This window comes from Prionailurus viverrinus, chromosome D3, assembly GCF_022837055.1.
Source record: "Prionailurus viverrinus isolate Anna chromosome D3, UM_Priviv_1.0, whole genome shotgun sequence".
NCBI lineage: Eukaryota > Metazoa > Chordata > Mammalia > Carnivora > Felidae > Prionailurus > Prionailurus viverrinus.
The window spans coordinates 55,586,068-55,607,951 of NC_062572.1; the positions used below are offsets into that span (position 1 = coordinate 55,586,068).

The 21,884-nt window shown below is 41.3% G+C and overlaps 1 protein-coding gene across 1 annotated transcript in view; it reads right to left on the bottom strand.

The window, feature by feature from the left end:
- Positions 1-21,884, bottom strand: part of KLHL14 (kelch like family member 14) — a 100,778-nt gene that overhangs the window by 65,917 nt on the left and 12,977 nt on the right. The window contains exon 2 of the mRNA XM_047828721.1: positions 6,170-6,291. Within this exon, the coding sequence (XP_047684677.1) occupies positions 6,170-6,291 (122 nt within the window). The remainder of the gene's footprint in view (positions 1-6,169; positions 6,292-21,884) is intronic.

Consider the following 21,884-nt stretch of genomic DNA (forward strand, 5'->3'; position numbering starts at 1 on the left):
AGTCAACTACTTTTTCCAGGCACCCAACTTCCTTGAAATACAGTATTCTGGAGTGACCATCACACATATTTTTAAAAAAAAAAATCTATGAAAAATCCACTAATGCACTGGGGCATGAATACACAGTAGCAAATAATTCAAGATATATAGCAATGTGCAGCCAAGTATCTCAAATTAGAATTGAGCTCATTGAAGGTAAAATTAGATGCTAACATATTTAAAAAGTCCAAACACAATTCTCTCTCCTTCTTCTTGTCCAGAGTCATGGAAACAACCACTCCATGACCTGAAATAAGTTCCAAGCTAAGAGACGACTGCCATGCTATTATATAAAGTCTTTAGATCACTACGTTTTCACTAACACTGAAAACTAAAATTAGAAGAGTATTTCTCCTCAGTTCTTGCTTCTTAAACCTATCTTAACAATTCCTTGAAATAGTCCCATATAATATGGTTCGTGGTTAACCCTCCAGCCCCACCATATACTTTCCTAGCCTCAGACTCTCCAAAAGATGCATAAATTCATTTCAGTTTCTAGAAGGCACCAACTCTCTCTTGCCTTTTGGCATTCCTGGTCCTAGACCCTCCTACTAAAATACCTCCTCATCCACTTCTTTGCCTTAATAATTCCTACCCATTTTTTTCAACTTCACAGAAAGTCATTTTGAGGAAATCTTCCCTAACCTCTCTCTCTTCTTTATTTATTTTATTATTTTTTAAAACACTTATTTATTTTTTTTTAATGTTTATTTTATTTTTGAGACAGAGAGAAACAGAGCATGAACGGGGGAAGGTCAGAGAGAGGGAGACACAGCATCTGAAACAGGCTCCAGGCTCTGAGCTGTCAGCACAGAGCCTGACGCGGGGCTCGAACTCACGGACCATGAGATCATGACCTGAGCCGAAGTCGGCCACTTAACCGACTGAGCCACCCAGGCGCCCCAACACTTATTTATTTTTAAAAGACAGAGAGAGACAGAGTGTGAGTGGGGGAGGGACAGAGAGAGAGGGAGACACAGAATCCGAAGCAGGCTCCAGGCTCTGAGCTGTCAGCACAGAGTCCGACATGGGGCTCAAACCCACTAACCGTGAGATCATAGCCTGAGTTGAAGTCAGACGCTCAACTGACTGAGCCACCCAGGCAGGAGCCCCATCCTCTCCTCTTTAGACTAAGAGCCCCTTCTGTGTTCTTCTCTAGCACCCTGAGGGTCCTTCTCTATCCCTTAGCACACTCTATTATAATTGCCTCCTTAGGTTCTCGAGAGATTATCTTATCTACATTCTATCCTCCCACCCAGCACAGAGTGGGTATTTAATAATTGCTTGTTACATGAAGGAACAAAGTCTGTAAACAAGTCTAAATTCTTCCCAGACAGCTTCAGAGTCCTTCTGGAAGCACCTAATTGTTTTCTGAGGTTCTTCTGCAATGAGAAATGCACTATCTATAGAGTCTACCTACCTGTCTAGAAATGAAATGAAATGAAATAAAATTAAATACTTTGTGGGGTTTGGGTCTAAAGATAATGTAAATAAAGGAAACCCACAGGTATAAAACCCTCAATTTAACTTACTTTTTATTTCTTGCTAAATAAATAATCATAAGAAATGAATATTAGCTTTTGACTAACTTGACTTTCCCTCCAACACATCCTCGAAGAACAGAAATAAACTGAGGTCAAGAAACAGAAGGGCTAAGGAAAGAAGTCCAGATGAAAGTATCAATACACAGGTTTATGATTTTCTGAATAATCAGCAATTACTGGATATTGGATATGATCAACCCTGTGTTTATCTTTTGGGACTGAAGTTCAATGTCTTTTATAACATTTGTTTTCTTGGTACTATTCCTTCAACCTTTATGGAAAGTATAGTTAGCCTCTGATCTTTGTGACGTTCCTAAAATTAATCGCTGACACCCTGCCCAGGGCCGCCCCTGTGTGGATGGAATCAAGTTCAGTGTCCTCTGGGGATCAGAGGAGACAACCCAGGAAACCTGGGCACAGGGGTTTCTTTTATTTCCTGTGACTAAAAAACACAAGGCCCCAAAGCCTTGCATTACCAGGTAGAGTCCAGAGCTGCAAATCAACTGAAAGGGAGGGGGCAGAATACGCATTTCTTCCTACCTCTGACAAAGGGAACCCAGTGGCCGAAAGAACGAAGAAACCTTGCTAACTTAATTCTTCTAATTTTCATTCTAACATTATGAAAGGGGAGTCATCTTTGACACATGGAAGGACAGATCTGTGTTTTGAACTCCTTTCCTTCTCGTTGCTTACAGAAGGCACCTAATAAGTAGGAAAAAGGAAGCCAGTCCCCAGGAAACAGCCTTCCCCACCAGTGAAGGACTTGGCCAATGAAGAAGACAAATAAAATAGACGGCTCCTTAGTGCTGTCTCTCAGGGTGGGGGTGGGGGAATGCAAACCACTTCTACATGTGGGCTTCATGAAAACTTTGATCTGTAAGCAATGTGCTATCAAAAGTACAGAGTAACCACAGGAATTATTTTGTCTGATCTCTGCACCAAGGATTTGGGGCCTGCAAAGTACAGGAGGCATGTTTTTTTTGCACTGGCCATTTTAGTATTCATGTCTCCTGTACTGCTTTCTAATAAGTTAAGAATGAAACGGGAGACTGCGTGCAGGAGTGAGAAATGCAGGAAGAGCAGAACTGTAAAATAAAAATGAACGAAAGTGCATCTCAACCTCCCGTCCGTTATTAACAATCAAGAGGACAACAATGCCAATTTTACTGTTACTGCTTAACATTTTGCACTGACAAAGGGACTTTATAGTCATTTTTGCCTGTTATTTCTTGATACTTTTTTAAGAGAGACCACGGAGGTCTGTCACGTTAATTATATAATGCTATATTAAATGATTTTTCCGAAGGGGAGGATAAAAATGCAATCTGTGCCAGCATGTTCCCAAAAAACAGTCTTTTCAGCGAGAATAATTGTTCCCTTTGCTGTTCAGGTAGACCAGACCGCTGACTGGCTGATGGTTGGATTTTGTTTTCTTTATGTTCTGTAGATCCACTCTCTCACTTTTACTCACCCCTCCTCCATTCAACTTATTATTTGTGCACCCCTTCAACTGTGATTCTAAAACGTAACATAACAGGGTGAGAAAAGAGAGAGAGGATGACTGCCTTTCCTCTTAATTCTTCTTTGTTATATAATTCATGTAAGCCATGGCTCCCACAGCGGTGGTCATGCTCCTGTCCGTGGAATGGCATCTTTCTCAAAGGAGCGTATTTGAGAGACAGGCTGAGAAATGCGTGCTCGAGCCAAGTGGGTGAAGGAGTCTTAAGATTCAGAGGCTTTGGCTAACCTCGAGTTTGCTAGTTAAGCTTGTTAGTTTGTTTTTATGGAGACAGCCATTTAATAAATAAGCAGACCCCAAACCAGGCACCGTCTCCTAGCCTTAATTGTCGTCCTGGTCCCCCTGCCAGAAACTTCAGCAGTTCATCTGGGTCAAAAAGAACGTCAGTGGGCAGCTTTGAAATCCATAATGCTTCATTGGATTTGAGGAGAATGTGGATTTTTGGTTTTTTCATTCCACTGAGAAACATTTCTTCCTTTATTGTTAGATAGCCCAAATAGTGTGGAAATCTTTCAGTGACCTGACTTATTTATTAGTCCAATAAGATGCCTGGATTAAAAAGTACAGACCAACAGAAGAAATCATCCAGGTAAGCTGTCTATATCTCTCCAACCAACCTGAAAAATATGCCCTCACTTGGGGCCACGCGGTCACAGCCCAACAGGTAATAAACTCTATTTTTTAAAGTACAGGTTCCAGTGAAACGAAGAGTGTAAGTGGAGTAGACATTATTTCAGAGCTAGGAGTGTGCCTGACTGTAGAAAAAAGGTTCAAGGTCTTGGAGTATGCTCCCGTTATAAGAAGTCTATACATTAATGTCTTTGTTTCCTTCCACGTCAAACCTGGTGAATGGAGTCAATAGATAGATACCCATTTATCTTTACTTCTTAGTCTGTGGATGGCCACATCCAACATATGAAAACCATGGAAGACAGGCTCCTGACTCGGGGGCAGCAGGTCCAAGTGTTGTACCTGTGGCAGTGCAATTTGTCTCTCCTCTGCATGGAGAGCCTGAGTTGACCGATACCTCTAGGGTACAAAACTATACACAATCCTTGTGCTAATATTGGTAGTGATGTTACAATACTAGTCATGATACCTGCACTTTGTGGAGCTCACACAATGTCAGATGACTTATAAACACTTTATTTTAAAAATACTCAAATGGTGCTGACAAGAATGAAGAAGCCATGAATTGGGATATTTACATGCCTCGCTCAAGATCATAGACATGGGTTTGAATCAGGTCTGACAGATTCAAGTTCATGCCTTCTTACCAGTTCCTTCTAAGTAAAGAGCTAAATCAGGCAACGTGAAAGATTTGAGTAGGGTGACCTTGTGTTTCAGTGTATACCTATTGTCCCATCAGTAGGTCCCCATTTCATGCTCTAAAGTGTCCCAGTTTGGAGAATAAATGGGATGACCACCCTGTCTCCGAACAAGGTTTAAAACAAACATAAGACTTTTCTTAGGTATTACTCATGATGCTTTAGTGAATCTTTTTGCCTTTAATGAAGGGCTTCAAACCAATAACAAATTGGACCTTGCCTGGTGTGTCTGGGAAAACAGACGGATTTGTGAACGAATATCACTTACTGCTTGAGTGCGATATCCTTTTGCCTCTGTCTATCCCCGTCTGTCATCGCTCTTCAAGAATCTTTGTCTTTCCTTCTTCTCTCCTCCCCCTAATATCCGTGTCTTATGCTGCCTAGGCTTCCTCTATTGATCAAGTGTCAGATAATTGATTCTTTGGTTTTACTTTAAAAATACCGGTTGGTCACTCGTTGTTAACAGTACTTTTGTCAAAAAGAGAATAAAAAACATTTGAAGACATCTCTAACTTCTTTTTCTTTTTTCCTTCTCCTTAAGCCTGCAGCTATTATCCCCCCACTTCTTTACTATAACCGTGGTGTATAGGCGTCCAGGGAGCTTCCGCGTTGTGCTCGCGGACAACGCTACTGGTAGTTTCGCTGGGGTAAGCCAGCTCCGAAATGTATTATTTCAAGCACCACCTCACATGTCTGTGCTCCTCTTCTGCTCTTATGGGCAAACTGTTGTCCTGTTTCTATTCTTTTAAAGGGCTTTAGTAAGAGGAAAGGAACTGATTTAAAAAAAAAAAAAACAAGCTGATAAAATATATAACTGCTTCAAAGACACAATGCTGTAAGAAAATGTAACTTTTTCTTTTGTCGGTTTTAAATGTATGGCTTTGATTTATGGATCAAAATTACTCATTTATTATTTTATCTATACAGCTCTGGGCAATTTTGACAGTTAAAATTTAGTTTTATTGACCAGTGCAGCCACTGTGCCCACGAGGGGCCTGGTGCACACAGCCTGCTGCACTCAAGAAATGATGATTTTTGATTCCATGACTGAGTCAGATTGGGAATCATAACCAATGTAACAATAAGTTCCAAATCTCGGTGCCCAAGGCAAGAGGTTTGCTGTAAAACACAATCACCCTATAAGGAGGGGAGGAAGAGAATCTTGGGCCGAAGTCTGCAAGCACAGTTTAATGCAGCTGGGACAGGCCCTGGGTATCTGTCCACCCAAACTGTGGAGCAACAGAAGGGAGTGCTTCTCTAAGACCCAGTTCCACAGACTAAAGATTAACAAGCAGAAATGCTTAAAAGGCAAAATGCATGTTAGTTACATAGAAATGAACTAAACAAACATCGGGATATGAGAAAATTTAGTGCTATTCACCAACCTTTCACTTTTCAAGAAACCAAAAAAAAAAAAAAAAAAAGAAAAGAAAAGAAAAAAAAAAAAACGGAAGAATTTCTTTTGGAACATCTCAGTTACTACCCCCTCTCTGTCACAGAAACACAAACTCGTGCAGTGGTTAGGCCAGTTTAATTTAGGCCTATTCCACGACCAAATTGGCCACCTCTGCAATGTTAATTTAGTCTTTTACTCTAAATCCCCTGGGATACATAAACAGACCTCCAAAGGGTAACAAATCAATAAAATGTCTAATTTGATTAACCACGTTTTCGCATCCATCAGGACAGCTCTGCGCGGAAATAAATAGGTGGGTAAATGAATAAAGAAGGGCACTCACTTGTGAGTATTTTCCACGTCTTCTTGTCATCATCATAGTACTGGACCAAATTGCTGGGGAGCCGGTCCGGCCCGGGAGGCAAGCCTCCAACCAGTAACAGCATTTTCTTGTTAGAGCGAATTCTTCACCCAAAACAAAAGAGGAGATGGAGAACCACATTATTGTAGAGCCTCTTTAGTGGCAACGAAATCATAACCATCAAAAGAATGTTCCTTGCTTGCAGATTTCTATTTCATTTTTTCCTGTTTCTTTTCCCATTCATGTCTCAACAATTTTTTTTTTTTGAACCAAGCAGAAAAATGATCAGAAGAGCAGCATATCCCCATACTCATGGAATAATAAGCTCCCTTTATGCAATTTGTTAGAGGTTCATTCTAGAACGACCTTTTTCTTATATTATCCCTTTAAATCATCACTCTTTACAGCTGAGTACACATGAAATGCTCTGGAGTTGTACTAAGGTTAAGCATTAAAGTTGCATGTCAAAAATCGTATTAGTCAAAATCATTATTATAAGCCATTCTCCACTCAAAGAACCTTGAAAAAATTAAGGTTATGCAGAGAGTTTGTGAGCCAACTCTTTAATCACCCAGGGAACTTCCAATACCAGTTTGGTACAATTAGTAGCACGGGGCTAACTGGGGTGGGTTAACTGGTATCGAGGAGACTTTTTGTTTGTTTAATTTAGCTGAGACTTCTGCCTTCATCTCCTTCCCAGCGCCCCCTCCCTCCCCAGCCTCCCCCCGCCCCCCACCCCATCCCTGGGCACCACTGGCGACACAGCAGCACCAATTGGTAAAAATGAGACTGTGAGGTTGTTTTGAGCCTCCCCAGAGTGGAGCCCTGCCAATGCTTGCCACTGATCCAGCGGCATGAACCTGCTCGACTGTGCAAAGTCACTCTAATTCCCTCCCTCTGTTTTTCTACCTTCTCCCCCAGGGGGCAACCACTGAAAGGAGTGACTACCCACCCATCAAGAGCTGGCAATTCGCTGCTATTAACCGTGACTGTGATTCCCAGTCTGCCTGGCAGTTCCTGAGAACAGGCCTGCAACGTCTCATATGCAGTAAAAGCTATAAGATGCACCCTGGCCGGCACACTCGACCTGATGGATGTGCGATCCTCAGGAAGGGTAATGGATTGAGCACACTTGCGATTGGAGCAGGGAGGGGAGGCCCAGACCCCCACAAGGGGCCTGCTGATTTAACGGTCGCTTTACATATAATTGAACTTTTCATTTACCTGAAAGGCTGAAGGTGGTGGTGGCAGAAAGGGAACAACCATGACTGAAGGAAAACGTCAATAAATACGAAAGGGTTCCCCTTAAATATGATCACAACCCGCGGTGGTGGCTCTGAATCTATTATTACATATTCAGCCTGTCGTTCTGATTCAAGGACGCTTGGCAAAGTACGCCCTTGTGGAGAAGCACTGTTTGTTGGTTAAGAACCTAACATTCGGAGAGTTAACTTAATACAGTTAATGACATTTCCATGTGAAGGAAGGGAACAAGAGAATTCCTTTAATGAAACTCTGGTGCCATTGAATGCATTGTATATGCCTCAGTAGAAAAAAATACCTTCTGGAGAAACTCCTATCGGGGAATCGTGGATAGTAAGTATAGCCATACTTACAGAAGAATGCATACTGTGATAGCAGCTTGCAATATTAATTTTGTCACAAACAAAGAAAACCCCTCACTTCTTTGAATTCACAGTACTTTGGAACTGTACCCATATGCCTTATAGACCTGTAACTGTGAAACAAAAACAGAATATGATAGCAAAGAGCTCCATACTTTGAGGATTTCGGTGATCGGGGTGGTTGGTAAGAGGGGTTATGGGAACTCAGTGCAGTAAGTACCTTTCTTTTATTTTGAAATGAGAGCATATATGACTGATGTGCTATATAATCTCTTAAATGCATGGTTACAGAACTATTTTAAGAGGATTTTATTATTGTAGTTTTTGGGTCCAAATAATCAGCCAGCCTGTGAGTATAAGAGGAATCAAGATGAGAGCAGATACTCTTTTTTAGGTTGCTATCAGTTACCACGTGTCGACATTGCTGTTCAACTGGAAGGCACCATTCTGTGGTTTTCACGATGTGACACGCCTACCTGCTGCCAGACCTCTGGTGGTGGCAGATAGACCACTATCTACGGTTAGACGTAAGAGGAAAGGACTCAGTGAGGTGGTAGTGTGACCAAAGAAATATAATTAAATTTCCGTTATGATATTTAAATAAAGGTACTCCTTTTAAAATGTGTTTCACGAATGACACATGGAGATAAATGAATGGCTTACATTCATTTGTAAGGTTGTTTCATTAATTGATAAAGCCCGCCTCCCTGGACCAATCCACATTGGTGATTTTCAACAGCGATTTAGATGGACCATCTCTGCAGACGAGGATCTAGAGTCTTTGTTCTCTCTGCCTAAAGAAATGCTTGCTGCCATCTGTCCCCTGAGAACTGGCCTGAGACTACCGATCCTAAGCCACTGAATAGCTGGCAAATGACAACAACCCTCACCCCCGCCAACGATGACACGATTCAAAGCTAGCACAACAGCAGCGACGGCCTCCACAGAAACTAAGACGAATCTCTAAACCAGCCAGCCTCCGCAGGGAATGTGACCAGGAATTCCTCGGAAGGAAAGGAAATCCCACCTACCCTCAGCGGCTGCGTGTTTCCTGTGAAGGCGAAGTGTTTGAAGTTCATCATGCGCGGCCTTCTTAGTGAGTGAAGACACATTTTAAATCCCATATCACTACATTCATATCATCATCTATTTCACTTATTATGGCATTGCGCTTGGAGCATCTTGTTTCTAAAGCTTGTCGTCACTCACTTCTCCAAACCGGTATCGATATTATTTAAGTCTAAACAAAGTTTAAAACTCTACCTGGTGAGGGTGAATCACACAAAAGCCAAAAATAGGATAAAGTGTGTGAGAAGTAACAGAGTGCAGAAGAAAGAACACATAGACTAACAAAACACGTGGGAGTGGTTCCTCACCATTTTCTCCATTGACTGTCAAAACAGCCTTACGTCCCAGATAGAGCTCCATTTTACAGGGAGGTGAGAAAGTTCCCATAGTCAAAGCATACGCTGTGTTGAGACCTAGGCCTTCATATGCTACCACGCCTGTGATCTTTTTACAATTCAAATTTGTTTTTTTTTTTTTTAATTTTTATTTTACCATAACTTCTGACTAAGACCCAGATGACCTGGATTCCAGGGCTAATTTTGCCATTCGACAGAGTAACTTTGTATAAATTACTTGGCTTTTTGGAGCCTCTGATTTCTCATAATAGATGAATAGTATCTGACTTGCCTCTTGAAGGGATTGCCATGAGGATTATCCAAAATGAAGTGAAAAGTTCTACATAAACTCTAAGGTAAGTGATTATTGATCTGTAGATATTGGCAACACAACGTGGGCTTCATTTCAACATACCAAGCCCGATTAAATAGTTAAAAAAGAAAAATAATATTTTTCTCTGAGATCCTTGTTGAGTTCATGTATATAAATACAAGCTAATGAAGAGGACTTCGCTACCCAGCTGTTATCTTATGTGTTCTTAGAAAATTATCACTTTAATTACATTGGATATCTTTTGAGCCTTGTTATAAGAAAATATACATTTGGACAGTACATAAAACTGAACCTTTCTGGATCCAAATAAAGGACCCTAATAGAGATCACTCTACATTTCTTATTTCATAAGAATAAAACAAATGAGACAAACCATCACATATTTTACTTTGATTTAAATGCAATGTCAACTATTCAATTACTCCTAGAAAGTAATACACGTGAATAATTCCTGTGGAAAAGCTTCCATTCTTTTTACAATGTGCAATTATAATAGTGACAATGACAATAATGACAGATAATAATGCATGTGTATCGGATATTGAAACCTCTGATTATCATGCTATTTATTTGGTGTGTGTGAACTTCAATTTGAAAACACCATGATAAAAAAGATACCTTGTGAACCAGAAAAGTAAAATTAGGAGAATCTGAATTAACTTGCTGAAGGGGGTTTCAGTTACTCTTTTCTAAATAATTCCAACCTTACAGGTTTCATTTTAGATTAGCAAAATCTATAAATGTAGCCCTTTTGCAGAGATTAGAGTTCCTTCATATGGCTACCTGTATACCTGTTAGAAGCCCTTTATATAGGGAACCAATTTAGCCAAAATTAATATGTTCTCTTCAAATTTAATATTTTTAAAATACATGTACTCCTTTTTACTCTTCAACTTGACACCACCTAGATCAAACTAATGTGTTTAAAAGACATGGAATTAGAGACAAAGAGCTTAGTATGTCATGATTAATAATATTATTTCGATGCCTTTGATTTGGGCTCCTAGATTCTTGCATAGAAAAATATAAGGTTAAAAAGGCGATGGAATTTGAAGGTCCCCTTTGTTCCATCTCAGTAATTGCCCAACATTTACCATGTGTCATATTTGTGTGTGTGTGTGTGTGTGTGTGTGTGTGTGTATACGCATGTGCTCACGCGCATATGTAGTTTGGTTACGGGGATGAATGATTGAAGGATGACCTAAAACCTCCTGGTGTAAACAAATTTTTCATCATACTGGTGCTATAAGTACAGTAAAGTCTCATTTATTTATATTTCAGTGATTTGGAACTTTAATTATTGGGAAACAGGCCAGATAAAGTTTACCTTTCCATGATACATGAAAAAAGTTTTCATTAACTAAATTGCAAGAAGAGTTTTAACCTGTTTAACAACTCAGGAGGTCTGCTGGCATTTTAGAGCTACCTATGTCCATTTAGACCAAATTCATTTTACAGACTACAAATCTTTCTCATTTATGTGGTAAAGAAAATATTCTATAATCTTCTAAGACTCATTAAATGAGGGAGTTAGAAGACAACTTTGAAGTAATCTAGTTCAGTGACCCCCAAGCCTGGTGAGTCACCAGAATCATCTGAGGGGATTACAAGATTTAGATTCTTGATATGGATTCTCCAGGCTCCACTCCCAGAGATGATGATTCAATTGGGATGAGGCCTTAAAAATCAGTAATGTTTCACAGTCTTCCAATTGATTCTAACTAACGTAGAGCCAGATTTGAGGTCACTGATTTGGTCCTGCTCTCTACCTAAAGTAGAAATCTTTTCAGTAGTGGTTTTTTTTTTGTAGGTAATTATTCTTATCAATTATGAGATTTATTTTATATTTAAAAAAATTTAATGTTTATTTTTGAAAGAGAGGGAGAGACAGCGAGTGGGGGAGGGGCGGAGAGAGAGGGAGACACAGGATCTGAAGCAGGCTCTGGGATTTGAACCCTCAGTACAGAGCCGGATGCGGGGCTCGAACTCATTAACCTGTGAGATCATGACCTGAGCTGAAGGCAGATGCTCAGCCGACTGAGCCAGGAGCCTCTCAATTATGCAATTTATAACAAAATGGACCTTAGTTTTTCAAAACTGCTTTATTGTGGAAAGATGTCGGACAGTTGTGTTAAATATCTGTCTTTCTCCTTGTGCTGAGCTGAAAATCTACCCAAGTCTTTTAGAGAAAAAAGAGCAAGCACTTGTGTCTGTTCTGGCAGGCTTCAAATATCGCAAGATAGTTGCCATAGGTCTTTTCTTTTCTGTGTTAAAAATCCTCCTTTCTTTCTGAGAAAGTTTCCGTTTTCTCTAGCATCACACTCACCTCCTTAAAATATCTCTGCACCATCATTGTCCCCTTTTAAATATGTGATCAGAATTGTATACAATATAACAAATGTGGTATGTGATACGATGTATACATATGCATATATATAAAAATACATGCTATAAGGTTTTCTAAAATTACAATAGTCTTTTAGCAGCCACAGTGCAGTGGTGGATTCCTGTTAAGCTTCCAGAGGACTACAAATATAAAATTTTTTTTAAAACCAAGAGTTTTCAAGTCAGGTTTTTCCTATCCTATATTTCTTCTAGTTAAATATTTTAAACATCAACACGTGATTATTTCTAAATGTTTTTGTATCTTCTACTGATTTAAGTATTTTGTTTCAATTCACTTATTTTTTTAATTAAAAAATGTTTATTTATTTTTGAGACAGAGAGAGAGAGAGAGAGAGAGAGAGAGACAGAACATGAGTGGGGGAAGGGCAGAGAGAGAGGGAGACACCAAACTTGAAGTGGAGTCCAAACCTGGAGCTGTCAGCACAGGACCCCACGTGGGGCTCGAACTCACTAACTATGAAACCATGACCTGAGCTGAAGTCAGATGTTTAACCAACTGAGCCACCCACGCACCCTTGTTTCAATTCACTTATTATTTAGCAGTTATTGAGTTTGTACTATGTTCCAGGTACCATTCTAAACACTAGAGCTAATGATGGGAATAAGAGGTATAAATTCCTTGTTCCTCATGGCACTTACTTCCATCCTAGAGGGAACATCTATTGAAAATATCATGGTTCTTGAAGTAGAGAGCCTGGTTGTTAAGGGCATAAGCCTTACAACTTGGGCGAGACCCCTGGTTTCAGTTCTTTCAAGATGAGTGACCTTGGGCTCTTTTCCCCTTTTAACCTTATTTATAAAAGAGTGATAACAACAGACGTAAGGCATGGTTTTTTTTTTTTTCAGGAATAAATTAAACAACATACGCACAACATTTATAAAGTGCTAGATAAATTCTATCATTGCCATCCTCCTCTTCTCCCTCATCACCATCATCATCAGTATTAGCTATTTCTTTGTGTAACTTGCAGATTTGACAAGGTAGTGTGGCCTCTGTCCCCATCCAAGTTTTATTACCTAAAAATAATAGTGTTGTATTTCTTTTGTTCAGGTGTTTTAATTATCGTAACTTGTTCACAATACGAACTCATTGGGGTTTTACTCTGGAGTTCCTCATATATAGCCTTTAGGAGTATATCACTTTTTTTTTTTTGAAACATAGAGATTTGACGGAAAAACTAGGCAGTTATGAAGTAGCAAAGTAAACTGGGATAGATAATCATCCTCCCATCCTCTTAAGGCCAGCTTAGTTTTAATGTAAGAGTCAGTCACACATGAATTTAAATTCTCTTTCTACCACTTCATAGGTTCATACCCTTGGGTATATTCAATCTCTTTACACCTCAGTTGCTTCATCTGTAAAGTGGGGGTGCTGTGAGGGTTAAGTGTAATGGGAAAATAAATGGTTGTGAATAAAATCACCTTCTAGAGCCAGTCCCTTTAACAAATGAAAAGTACTTTGTGCTGCTGATGCCTTGAAAAATAAGTGTCTCTGCATAGTGAAGGAAGAGAAAAACTGATACCTCCAACATAATCCAGTAGGGAGAGGCTGGAGAAGATTGGAAGAAGTTATGACTCATTCCCATTACTTTCCAATTTCAACGGACTTTCCTAAACCTATGATGGCTTGGTATTTTCTACTAGCAGGGAGAAAGGACAATTTCACATCTGGTGGTACAGCAGGGATGTATAGTGGTGGTCTGGAAGGCAGGAAAAGCCAGAATGAGGCAAGCTCCCAGGGATTCACGGAAGTGACGATGGTTTTGGGTTTCCACCAGCCATGAGATTGGTGGGGTTTCCAACAATTTTACCAGGTCTGGGAAGCCACCAGCTGACATTTGGCTCACATGTGGAAAATATTTATGTCGTTCCCATGGTAATCAATTGATTAATGATAACAATTATTATTATGCATGATTATTAACTTTACAAATCACTCATGTGAAAATCAATCATTGGCATTTGACTTTTTCTTATATTGCTTAGAAGCCTTTCAGAAACCATAGGTTGTGCTGTTTATAAATAGCCAGAATCTTTACTGCATAAACAAGTTTCACAAAAATATAAAACCACTGGGCTTCCTACAGTGGTGTGGATCCAGATCTCATTAACAAATTCAACCTGCTCACCCTTTGGTCTGCCATCTCTCTGTTAAAGATGTCACCAAACCCTATCAAAGTCACCAATTAAAAAAATTTTTTTTTGATGTTTATTTATTTTTGAGGGAGAGAGAGAGAGAGAGAGAGAGAGAGAATCTGAAGCAGGCTCCAGGCTCTGAGCTGTCAGCACAGAGCCCCTGGCAGGGCTTGAACCCATGAACTGTGAGATCATGACCTGAGCCAAGGGCAATGCCTAACCAACTGAGCCACCCAGGCACACCTCAAGTTACCAAGTTTTATGATAATCTTGACCCTTCTGCCATTTTCTTGCTATAGTCGATCTTTTGCCAAGTCCTATAGATTCTAGAGCCGTAAAGTTTCTTCGGCCTGTCTCTTCATCCCAGTCAGACCACTATTAGCCTGATTCAGCTGGGTTGGCTCTCTCTCGAGCTGATGTAGCAGTGGTGTCTCTCCTTTCTGCACTCCCATTGAATCTCCCCTCAAATTTGAATAAATTTGCCAAATTAATTTCAGCAAAGCCTGATGTTAACTATCAACTACTTCAGTCTTCTTTTGAAAAACTATCAAACAATTCCCCATTGCCTATCATCTACAGGGGGCACATTTCCCCCACGTTGTAACTTCCCTTTTCTCTCTCACAGGTAAATGCCTTCCCTGAGATTCTTTTCAGGGATAAAAGAGTTTCTGAGTTAAGGTCTGAAAAAACTTGAAAGAGGAATTTCAGCTGGAAATTGCTTAGACCATGGGGAAAAGTAAGCAGAGGAAGATCCGGAGTGATTGGCCAGGAGGAGACTTTGAAAATCAGCTAGCCTTCCCTAAACTTCCAGCTAGAACGGTCCCCAAAAGTCCCCAGAGGACAGCTGCTACCCTTTTCTTAAATTTTTCCAGAGAAGTAAACTCCCTTGAGAATTTGTTCCAGCTGATTTGCTGTTGTATTTAGGTTTCTTTATCATAGCTGTTCTTGGTAATTACACAGCAGCTTTCATCGGAAGAGCCTTTAAATAGACCTGATAATGCCTCTCTGAGGTAGGTAAACACAAAGTATCATTATCCCCATTTAACAGATGAAAGAATAGAGGAAAAAGGGCTTGGGCATCTTTTCCAGTGCCTTGGGATGGGTTTTATTTCCTCTATTCACAGAGGAAATGTCTCTAGGGTTTTCTCACACCACCCTTCTGTGATTCTCAGGGTCAAGTGTAATTGAAAATGCCTTAGCTTCCCATCTTCTGACATTGGTGCTGCCCCTCTTCCTACCACTGTGAGTCTGGCTGCATGATGACAGGGGACTGGTCAGTTGTACACATTATTCAGTTTTTCTAAGATGGAAGTAACTTTAAGATTTGCTTGATCATATCATAAAGACAATTCATGCTTGCTGAGAAAAATTCTGTCTATACTTATAAGCAAAAAGGACTTAGTATCTAATAGGTGGTCAATAAATACTTCTTGTGTGAATGAGACAATGATAAATTAAAGAACGAATGGGTGAAAAGAGTCACTGGTAATCCCACCTTTGAGAAACACATCATTACAGATTCTTTATCATCTTTTTTCCCCCTCTCATCTGTTTTAACTTCCAGTCAGTGAGTGTGGTGGTGAGGACATGAGAAGGCAAAAGGGATGAGGAAAAGTCATGTTTCTGAACTATAAGGTGGGAGAGTCAGAGAGTAATAATTTGGGGTACAGTCTTATTAACAAACACCCAGATCTAACCTGCCACCTTTGCTCTGCACTGCCCCAAACCCTTTTGTTTTTTATGCCTACCTGCACACGTCCAAATAATGTCTTACCGTTACCACACATCCATGAGTGTTAGTGGATACCTCTGTCTTTCTCTTTGTTCTTTGAGATTATTATTGTCTCATAGAAGGGGAGCTACCCCGATAGAGAAATGTTACCAAGTTTCAGTAATTAGCACAATATTGAACCTTCATGATATTTGCTACCTTCACACACTGATATTATTTAATATTTTATTTAAAACTGCTCACTAAAAAAAGAAAAAAAACCCGAAAAACAAAAAACATAAAACTGCTCACTTAAAAAAATGTTTAATACCATTCTACTCTAAGGTTCCCAGGGCTGGTTGCTCCCAGAATCACCTGGGAAAGCTTTTACAAAGTATCAAGAATGGGGGCGACCTCTCAGAGATTCTGGTTTAACAACCCAGGGTGGGACCCAGCACTGGTTTTTGTTTGTTTGTTTTTTAAAGTTTTCTGTGGGATTCAATTGCACAGGTAATACTGAGAATTACTGCTCTAAGCAATTGTATTTATGAATTATGGGCTTCATGGGTTAATTGTTTATTTCTAATACATGCTCAAATGTAGTAATACCTCAAAAATAAATAAACATTTAAAAATTTTTAGAAACGGGGGCGCCTGGGTGGCTCAGTCGGTTAAGCGTCTGACTTCGGCTCAGGTCATGACCTCACGGTTAGTGGGTTCGAGCCCTGCGTCGGGTTCTGTGCTGACAGCTCAGGGCCTGGAGCCTGCTTCGGATTCTGTGTCTCCCTCTCTCACTGTCCCTCTCCTGCTCATGCTCTGTGTGTGTCTCTCTCAAAAATAAATACATGTTAAAAAAAATTGAAACGCAGTATTACCTAACTTGCTACGAGAAATTTAGAAAGGGCTTTTTGTGTACCGTCTGAAATTGCCTCACGTCCTCCCGGTGGTAGGTCATCATAGTTGAGGACACGCTATCATGAATGGAAGAAACCGGGACTTTAAAATTTGAATCTCTAAACATTGGGTTACATTCCACCCCTGCCACTAGTTACGTGTTTGGCCGTGAGAAGATCAGCCTCTTTGCTGACTACGGCTTTGCCCTTCGCAATCCCAGATGACCACCTTCACGCCCCTCACCTCAGCCCCTGTAGCTCGCCAGGGTCTCCCCCAATTCTTCCCTGGCACGTACGACTTCTGGGTGAGTTGGGAATGTGACCATGTCTTCCTGTGTGTGGATGGGGTAGTTTGCTCGTGCCTTTGCCTCTTTCCTCTGGAACCAAACCTGCAGACTGGTTAATGGTGGTAGAGGTAGATGCGACAAAAAAGCGTTCATCTGAACCCATGAAATGCAAGCCTCCCCGGGGCTTAGCGCATAAGCCTGAAGGGCCAGAACAGGGCCATGTTTACGCTGTGCAGAGCACTTCACACTCCATCCCTGGTCCTTTGCTTCACGAGGGACCATGGCTTCCGGCCAACTTGACACCCGCTGCATGCCCTGCCCTGCTCCTTCCACACCTCCCAGATTAAAGCTTCCTTTAGCAACTAGAAGCAGCTGAATATCTTCTTTGCTTGATTACCTATATAATCCCTAATTCTAATACCTAGTACTTAGTGCCTTTCTTCTGAAGAGCATAAATTGCAATGGAAATGGCATCTCATTAATCCTCCTCGCATCCCTGTGAGGAAGTTGAGTGGCAAGTATTACCTCCTAGACTAATCCTCGTGCCTGCGCGTGGGACACCGGGTCTCACTGCTCACTAGCACGGATGCTTGCTACCGAACGAGCTGGCAGGGACAACCCACGTTTGTGTGATGGGAGAAAGCTCTTCTCCTTGTTCAAGGGAGAAGTGGTTCTATGCAGCCTGTCACAGAGGAGCCATTTGAGCTCTGTGTAGCTCGGTGACAGGGGGAGATAGAGCATTACTCACGCTAGTGATGGACTCATAAGTAATGCCTACTCTTAAACTCCTAATAAAGCTCAATTTTTAGACTCTGCTGCCTCCTGAGAACCAGTCTCATTATTGAGACTTCTCTTTCTTTCTTTCTCTCTCCAGCCCATCTGGCCCGCTTTTTGAAGAGATAAAGTGACTTCCTGACCTGAGGAAACTGGTACCTGCTTGCTGCCCAAGAAGAAGTGCAGAAAGACAGAAGGATACTGTTGAAAATTCACGTTCGGGATATAACAGACCTGGCTACAATTCCTTGTCTCTGAGAGTCTGGGACGCAACGGTCAAAACGAATAGATTAACAAAATCAGCATTCTGAAGGAATCAGCGTTCCAGTGATGCTGAGGGGGACCATGGCTAGATCCTACCTCATGATCTAGAGCCTGATTTTATCCATTACTCTAACTCCAGGGAGAGATTTCTCTTGGGGAAGCTAGGAAGCTTGTTCTGAGGAACTGGAGCCAGCCTCCCGCCAAGCGGGCTGTTTCCAGTTGGAGAGTCACTGCAGGAGCGGCCATACAGGAAGACAGTGAGAAAAGTTAGTTAGGAACCGAATATATTACTCCAGGCTTCTCTTGGAATATTCATGGCAACACATAGGTGTCCATCTTCAATTCAAGAAAAGGGAGTTTCGGCTGATACCTTCTAAATGGGCCCAGAATTTGAGTTTAGGGGAAGAATAATTCTATGAAACCATCCTGGGGTTAAGACAAATGAAGAAGGTTGCCCTTACTTTTGGGTAGACACATAGCAAGGGACTGAGGCAGGCCCGGGGTGTGTGTGTGTGTGTGTGTGTGTGTGTATGCTGTGGAGACAATGAGGTGTGGCTTGTGGGATCCAGCTTAGGGACACCCTGCTGCTGTGGGTGAAATAGGAATCTCTTATCCTCCTCCTCTTTTCCTCTCCCTCCCTGTGGGGAGCCAGTTCTTTCTGTTCTTTGCTGCTTCACCAACCCTGGAGGGCCTAATGCTAAAGTAAACCCTAGCTCCAGGGCTCTGTGAGGCTGAGAGACTCTCCAGCGTTCCCCCTGCAAAGGGCATCTGTGTGGAAGGCTCACAGACCCTCCCAGTCGGCCAACACATGACACTGCCTTCTTCAGTTATCAGATTTTCGCCAGGCGGAAACAAATTATCTTGGGAAAATTGACCACATTCTCTAAAACTGAATTGTGAACACTGTACTGTGTGGCTTGACTTATTCTGAAAATTCTCTGGTGCAATAGGTACCCCAGTCTCATCATGAGGACATAAATCCCTTAGAGTCTGGTAATTCCAATAACCTTCTCTATCACCCATTTCCCCTCTCCTCATGTTAGTTTACCACAGTACTTTGAATTTTGCAACACATTTCCCTCAGACGTATCTTTCAGTAAATTACTGTTCTCATTTTCTCCCTTCTTCTATCATAGATATGTAGCAAATTGGAAAACAGAAGCAATTTTTTGTTTAGTCTTATGATTTTTGAAGTGTGGTCCAAAAGCCACCAGTAGCAAAACCACCTGGGATGTTGCTAAATATGTAGGTTCCTGGGTCCACATTCCTGATCAGTTCATGAAGAATCTCTGAGGTAGGGCTAGGGAAGATATATTTATTTAAAAATCTCTATTGTTGGGGCGCCTGGGTGGCGCAGTCGGTTAAGCGTCCGACTTCAGCCAGGTCACGATCTCGCGGTCCGTGAGTTCGAGCCCCGCGTCGGGCTCTGGGCTGATGGCTCAGAGCCTGGAGCCTGTTTCCGATTCTGTGTCTCCCTCTCTCTCTGCCCCTCCCCCGTTCATGCTCTGTCTCTCTCTGTCCCAAAAATAAATAAAAAAATGAAAAAAAATAAAATAAAATAAAAATAAAAATCTCTATTGTTGATTCTTAAGAGAACTACTGACTCACGCAAGACTTTCTGAGGTCGAGGAAAGAGGATATTTTTCTCTTATAAAGGCTTTGTATTGCTGGAAGAGCTATTAATATATTGCTGACTTGGATCACTGCTCAATTGCCTATATAACTTTGCCGTACAGACTTAGTTGAAAAGTAACCATTCAGTTAGCTTCCCCAACCTGCTTTCAGATGCCTGTATCCTATCACTGGCTCTTGTTATAAAACGAATTGTTTCTGCCAAGTTTATATGTTGAAGGTCTAACCCCCAATGTGACTGTACTTGAAGACAGGGTCTTTGGGAGGTAATTAAGGTTAAATGAGGTCATAAGGATAGGGCACTAATCCGATAGGACTGATGTCCTTATAAGAAGAGGAAGAGACACCAGAAATCTCTGTCCCAGTCTCTCTGCCAGTACACCCACAGAAAAGGCCATGTGAGAACATGGTGAGAAGGCTGCTGTCGGTAAGCCAGGAAGAGAGGCATCACCAGAAACCAATCCTTCCGCCAACTTGACCTCGGACTTCCAGCCTCACAGAACTATGAGAAAACAAAGTCCTGTTATTAAGCCACCCAGTCTGTGTGGCAGCTCAACCAGGCTAATACAGACTTCCTTACAACTGTCCAACCAACAGGACCACAGGGCAGAAGAGACCAATGAGGCTCACACTCACTTTTGGGAACTAAGCCTTGAGAAGGGGCCTTCTATGGTCAAACTTGCACAACTACCTCGAGAAAGGATCTTTCTAATTTCACCACAAAATAACCATACCTTATAGCAGCCTACCAGCTACACTCTATATGGAGAATTTGGAATATGGGGAGGCAGGCTCCTTATCTAGTCCTGTTTGGTGCCCAAGCACCGTACATATGCAGTAAATGTTAATGGATAACAATGTTCCAGTAGAGGAAGGGCAGCTAGTAGGGATAATAACAGATACGGCTAATGGAGAGAAGTGATTCGTATAAGCTTTTGTGGCGGACTCTAATTAGTGCCTATAAAGCCATAGACACGAATTTCTTTATGCTTTCAGAAATTCTAAATGCTTCTTATGCTCTGAGACTCTATAGTTTCCTTGCCATAAAAAAAGTGAAACATTTTCCAGAAAAATCTTTCAGAGTTGAGAATTATTCTTTCTAGGTCAAAAAGACTGTTGTTTTCTGGAACTCGGGCTCTCAGTTTGACTAGGCTGATGGAAGGCTTGAGGGGCTCCTGTCTGTACAGGGGGTGCTTCTTCCCTGGAATAGAGTTTTACTTAGACTACCTGCTGCTGGTTTCGTTTGCTGTGTCCTAAGTCTGGAGAAATCACAAGCCTTGAGTTCATGTGAGTGCATTACAGCGATGTTGACATATTTCCATTTTGCTTCGTCTGCTTTTGTCTCTTCCCAAATGTTTACTCTCAGAATGTCTGAGTGACAGCTGAAGTTTGTTAGGCTTCTAAGGATACTGAAATGGCTGCCTAGAATGAGTACCTTCTCTCCGTGAGTAAGACCTCCACAGACGGAAGAAGATGCCTGCCTTCTAAACACACACACGAGTGACCGATTTGGAGAGGTTACCTGCTTTCTTGGGATCTGTTGGCAGTGCATACTAAAAACTGTAAAGTTATCATATTTTCTGAAAACACTTTGTCCCCTTGAGTATCCAGCTAAAGAAATCCACGTTAAAATTCCTACCACTTTGCACCCAGATCTGTGATGGCCTGGAGTCTTCTTTGTTATGTAATGGAGACATAAACCTTTACAGAAAGCGAAAATTTGATTGCTCAAACAGATGCATAATCAAAATAGAAACCGTCCACCCAGAAGCATAAACACTCAGTTTAGGAAACAATGTGCTGAACATACTTCCGTATCCACACGCTCAAAGCAACAGTTAGTGAAGTAACATGCCTAACCTACTAAGAGTAGTAAACGTAATTTCTTGTCAAGAGTACCAGGTATCTTTTGTCCCCGAGGAAAACTGCCAGGAGACTGTAGCAAAGGAAGATGGAAGAGGACAAGTTACTCTCATGCTGAATTTAGCTGTTCCACGTCAGAAACTGCCTCAGTGATATGTGTAGTGAAGCCCTCAGCTGAAACCCAGCCATGACTGAAAATTCTGGGCTGTACTATTTCCTGCCAATCCCCATAAGGAACAATTTTGCCTCCCCTTCCAATGGAGAGCACTTGTTTTGCAGTTTTGTTTTCTTTTTACATATGTCTTCTTCTTCTGCAGTGGCTCTTCTGCATTAGCATTGTTTTGGAAACCAAAAAATTTCACCTCATGT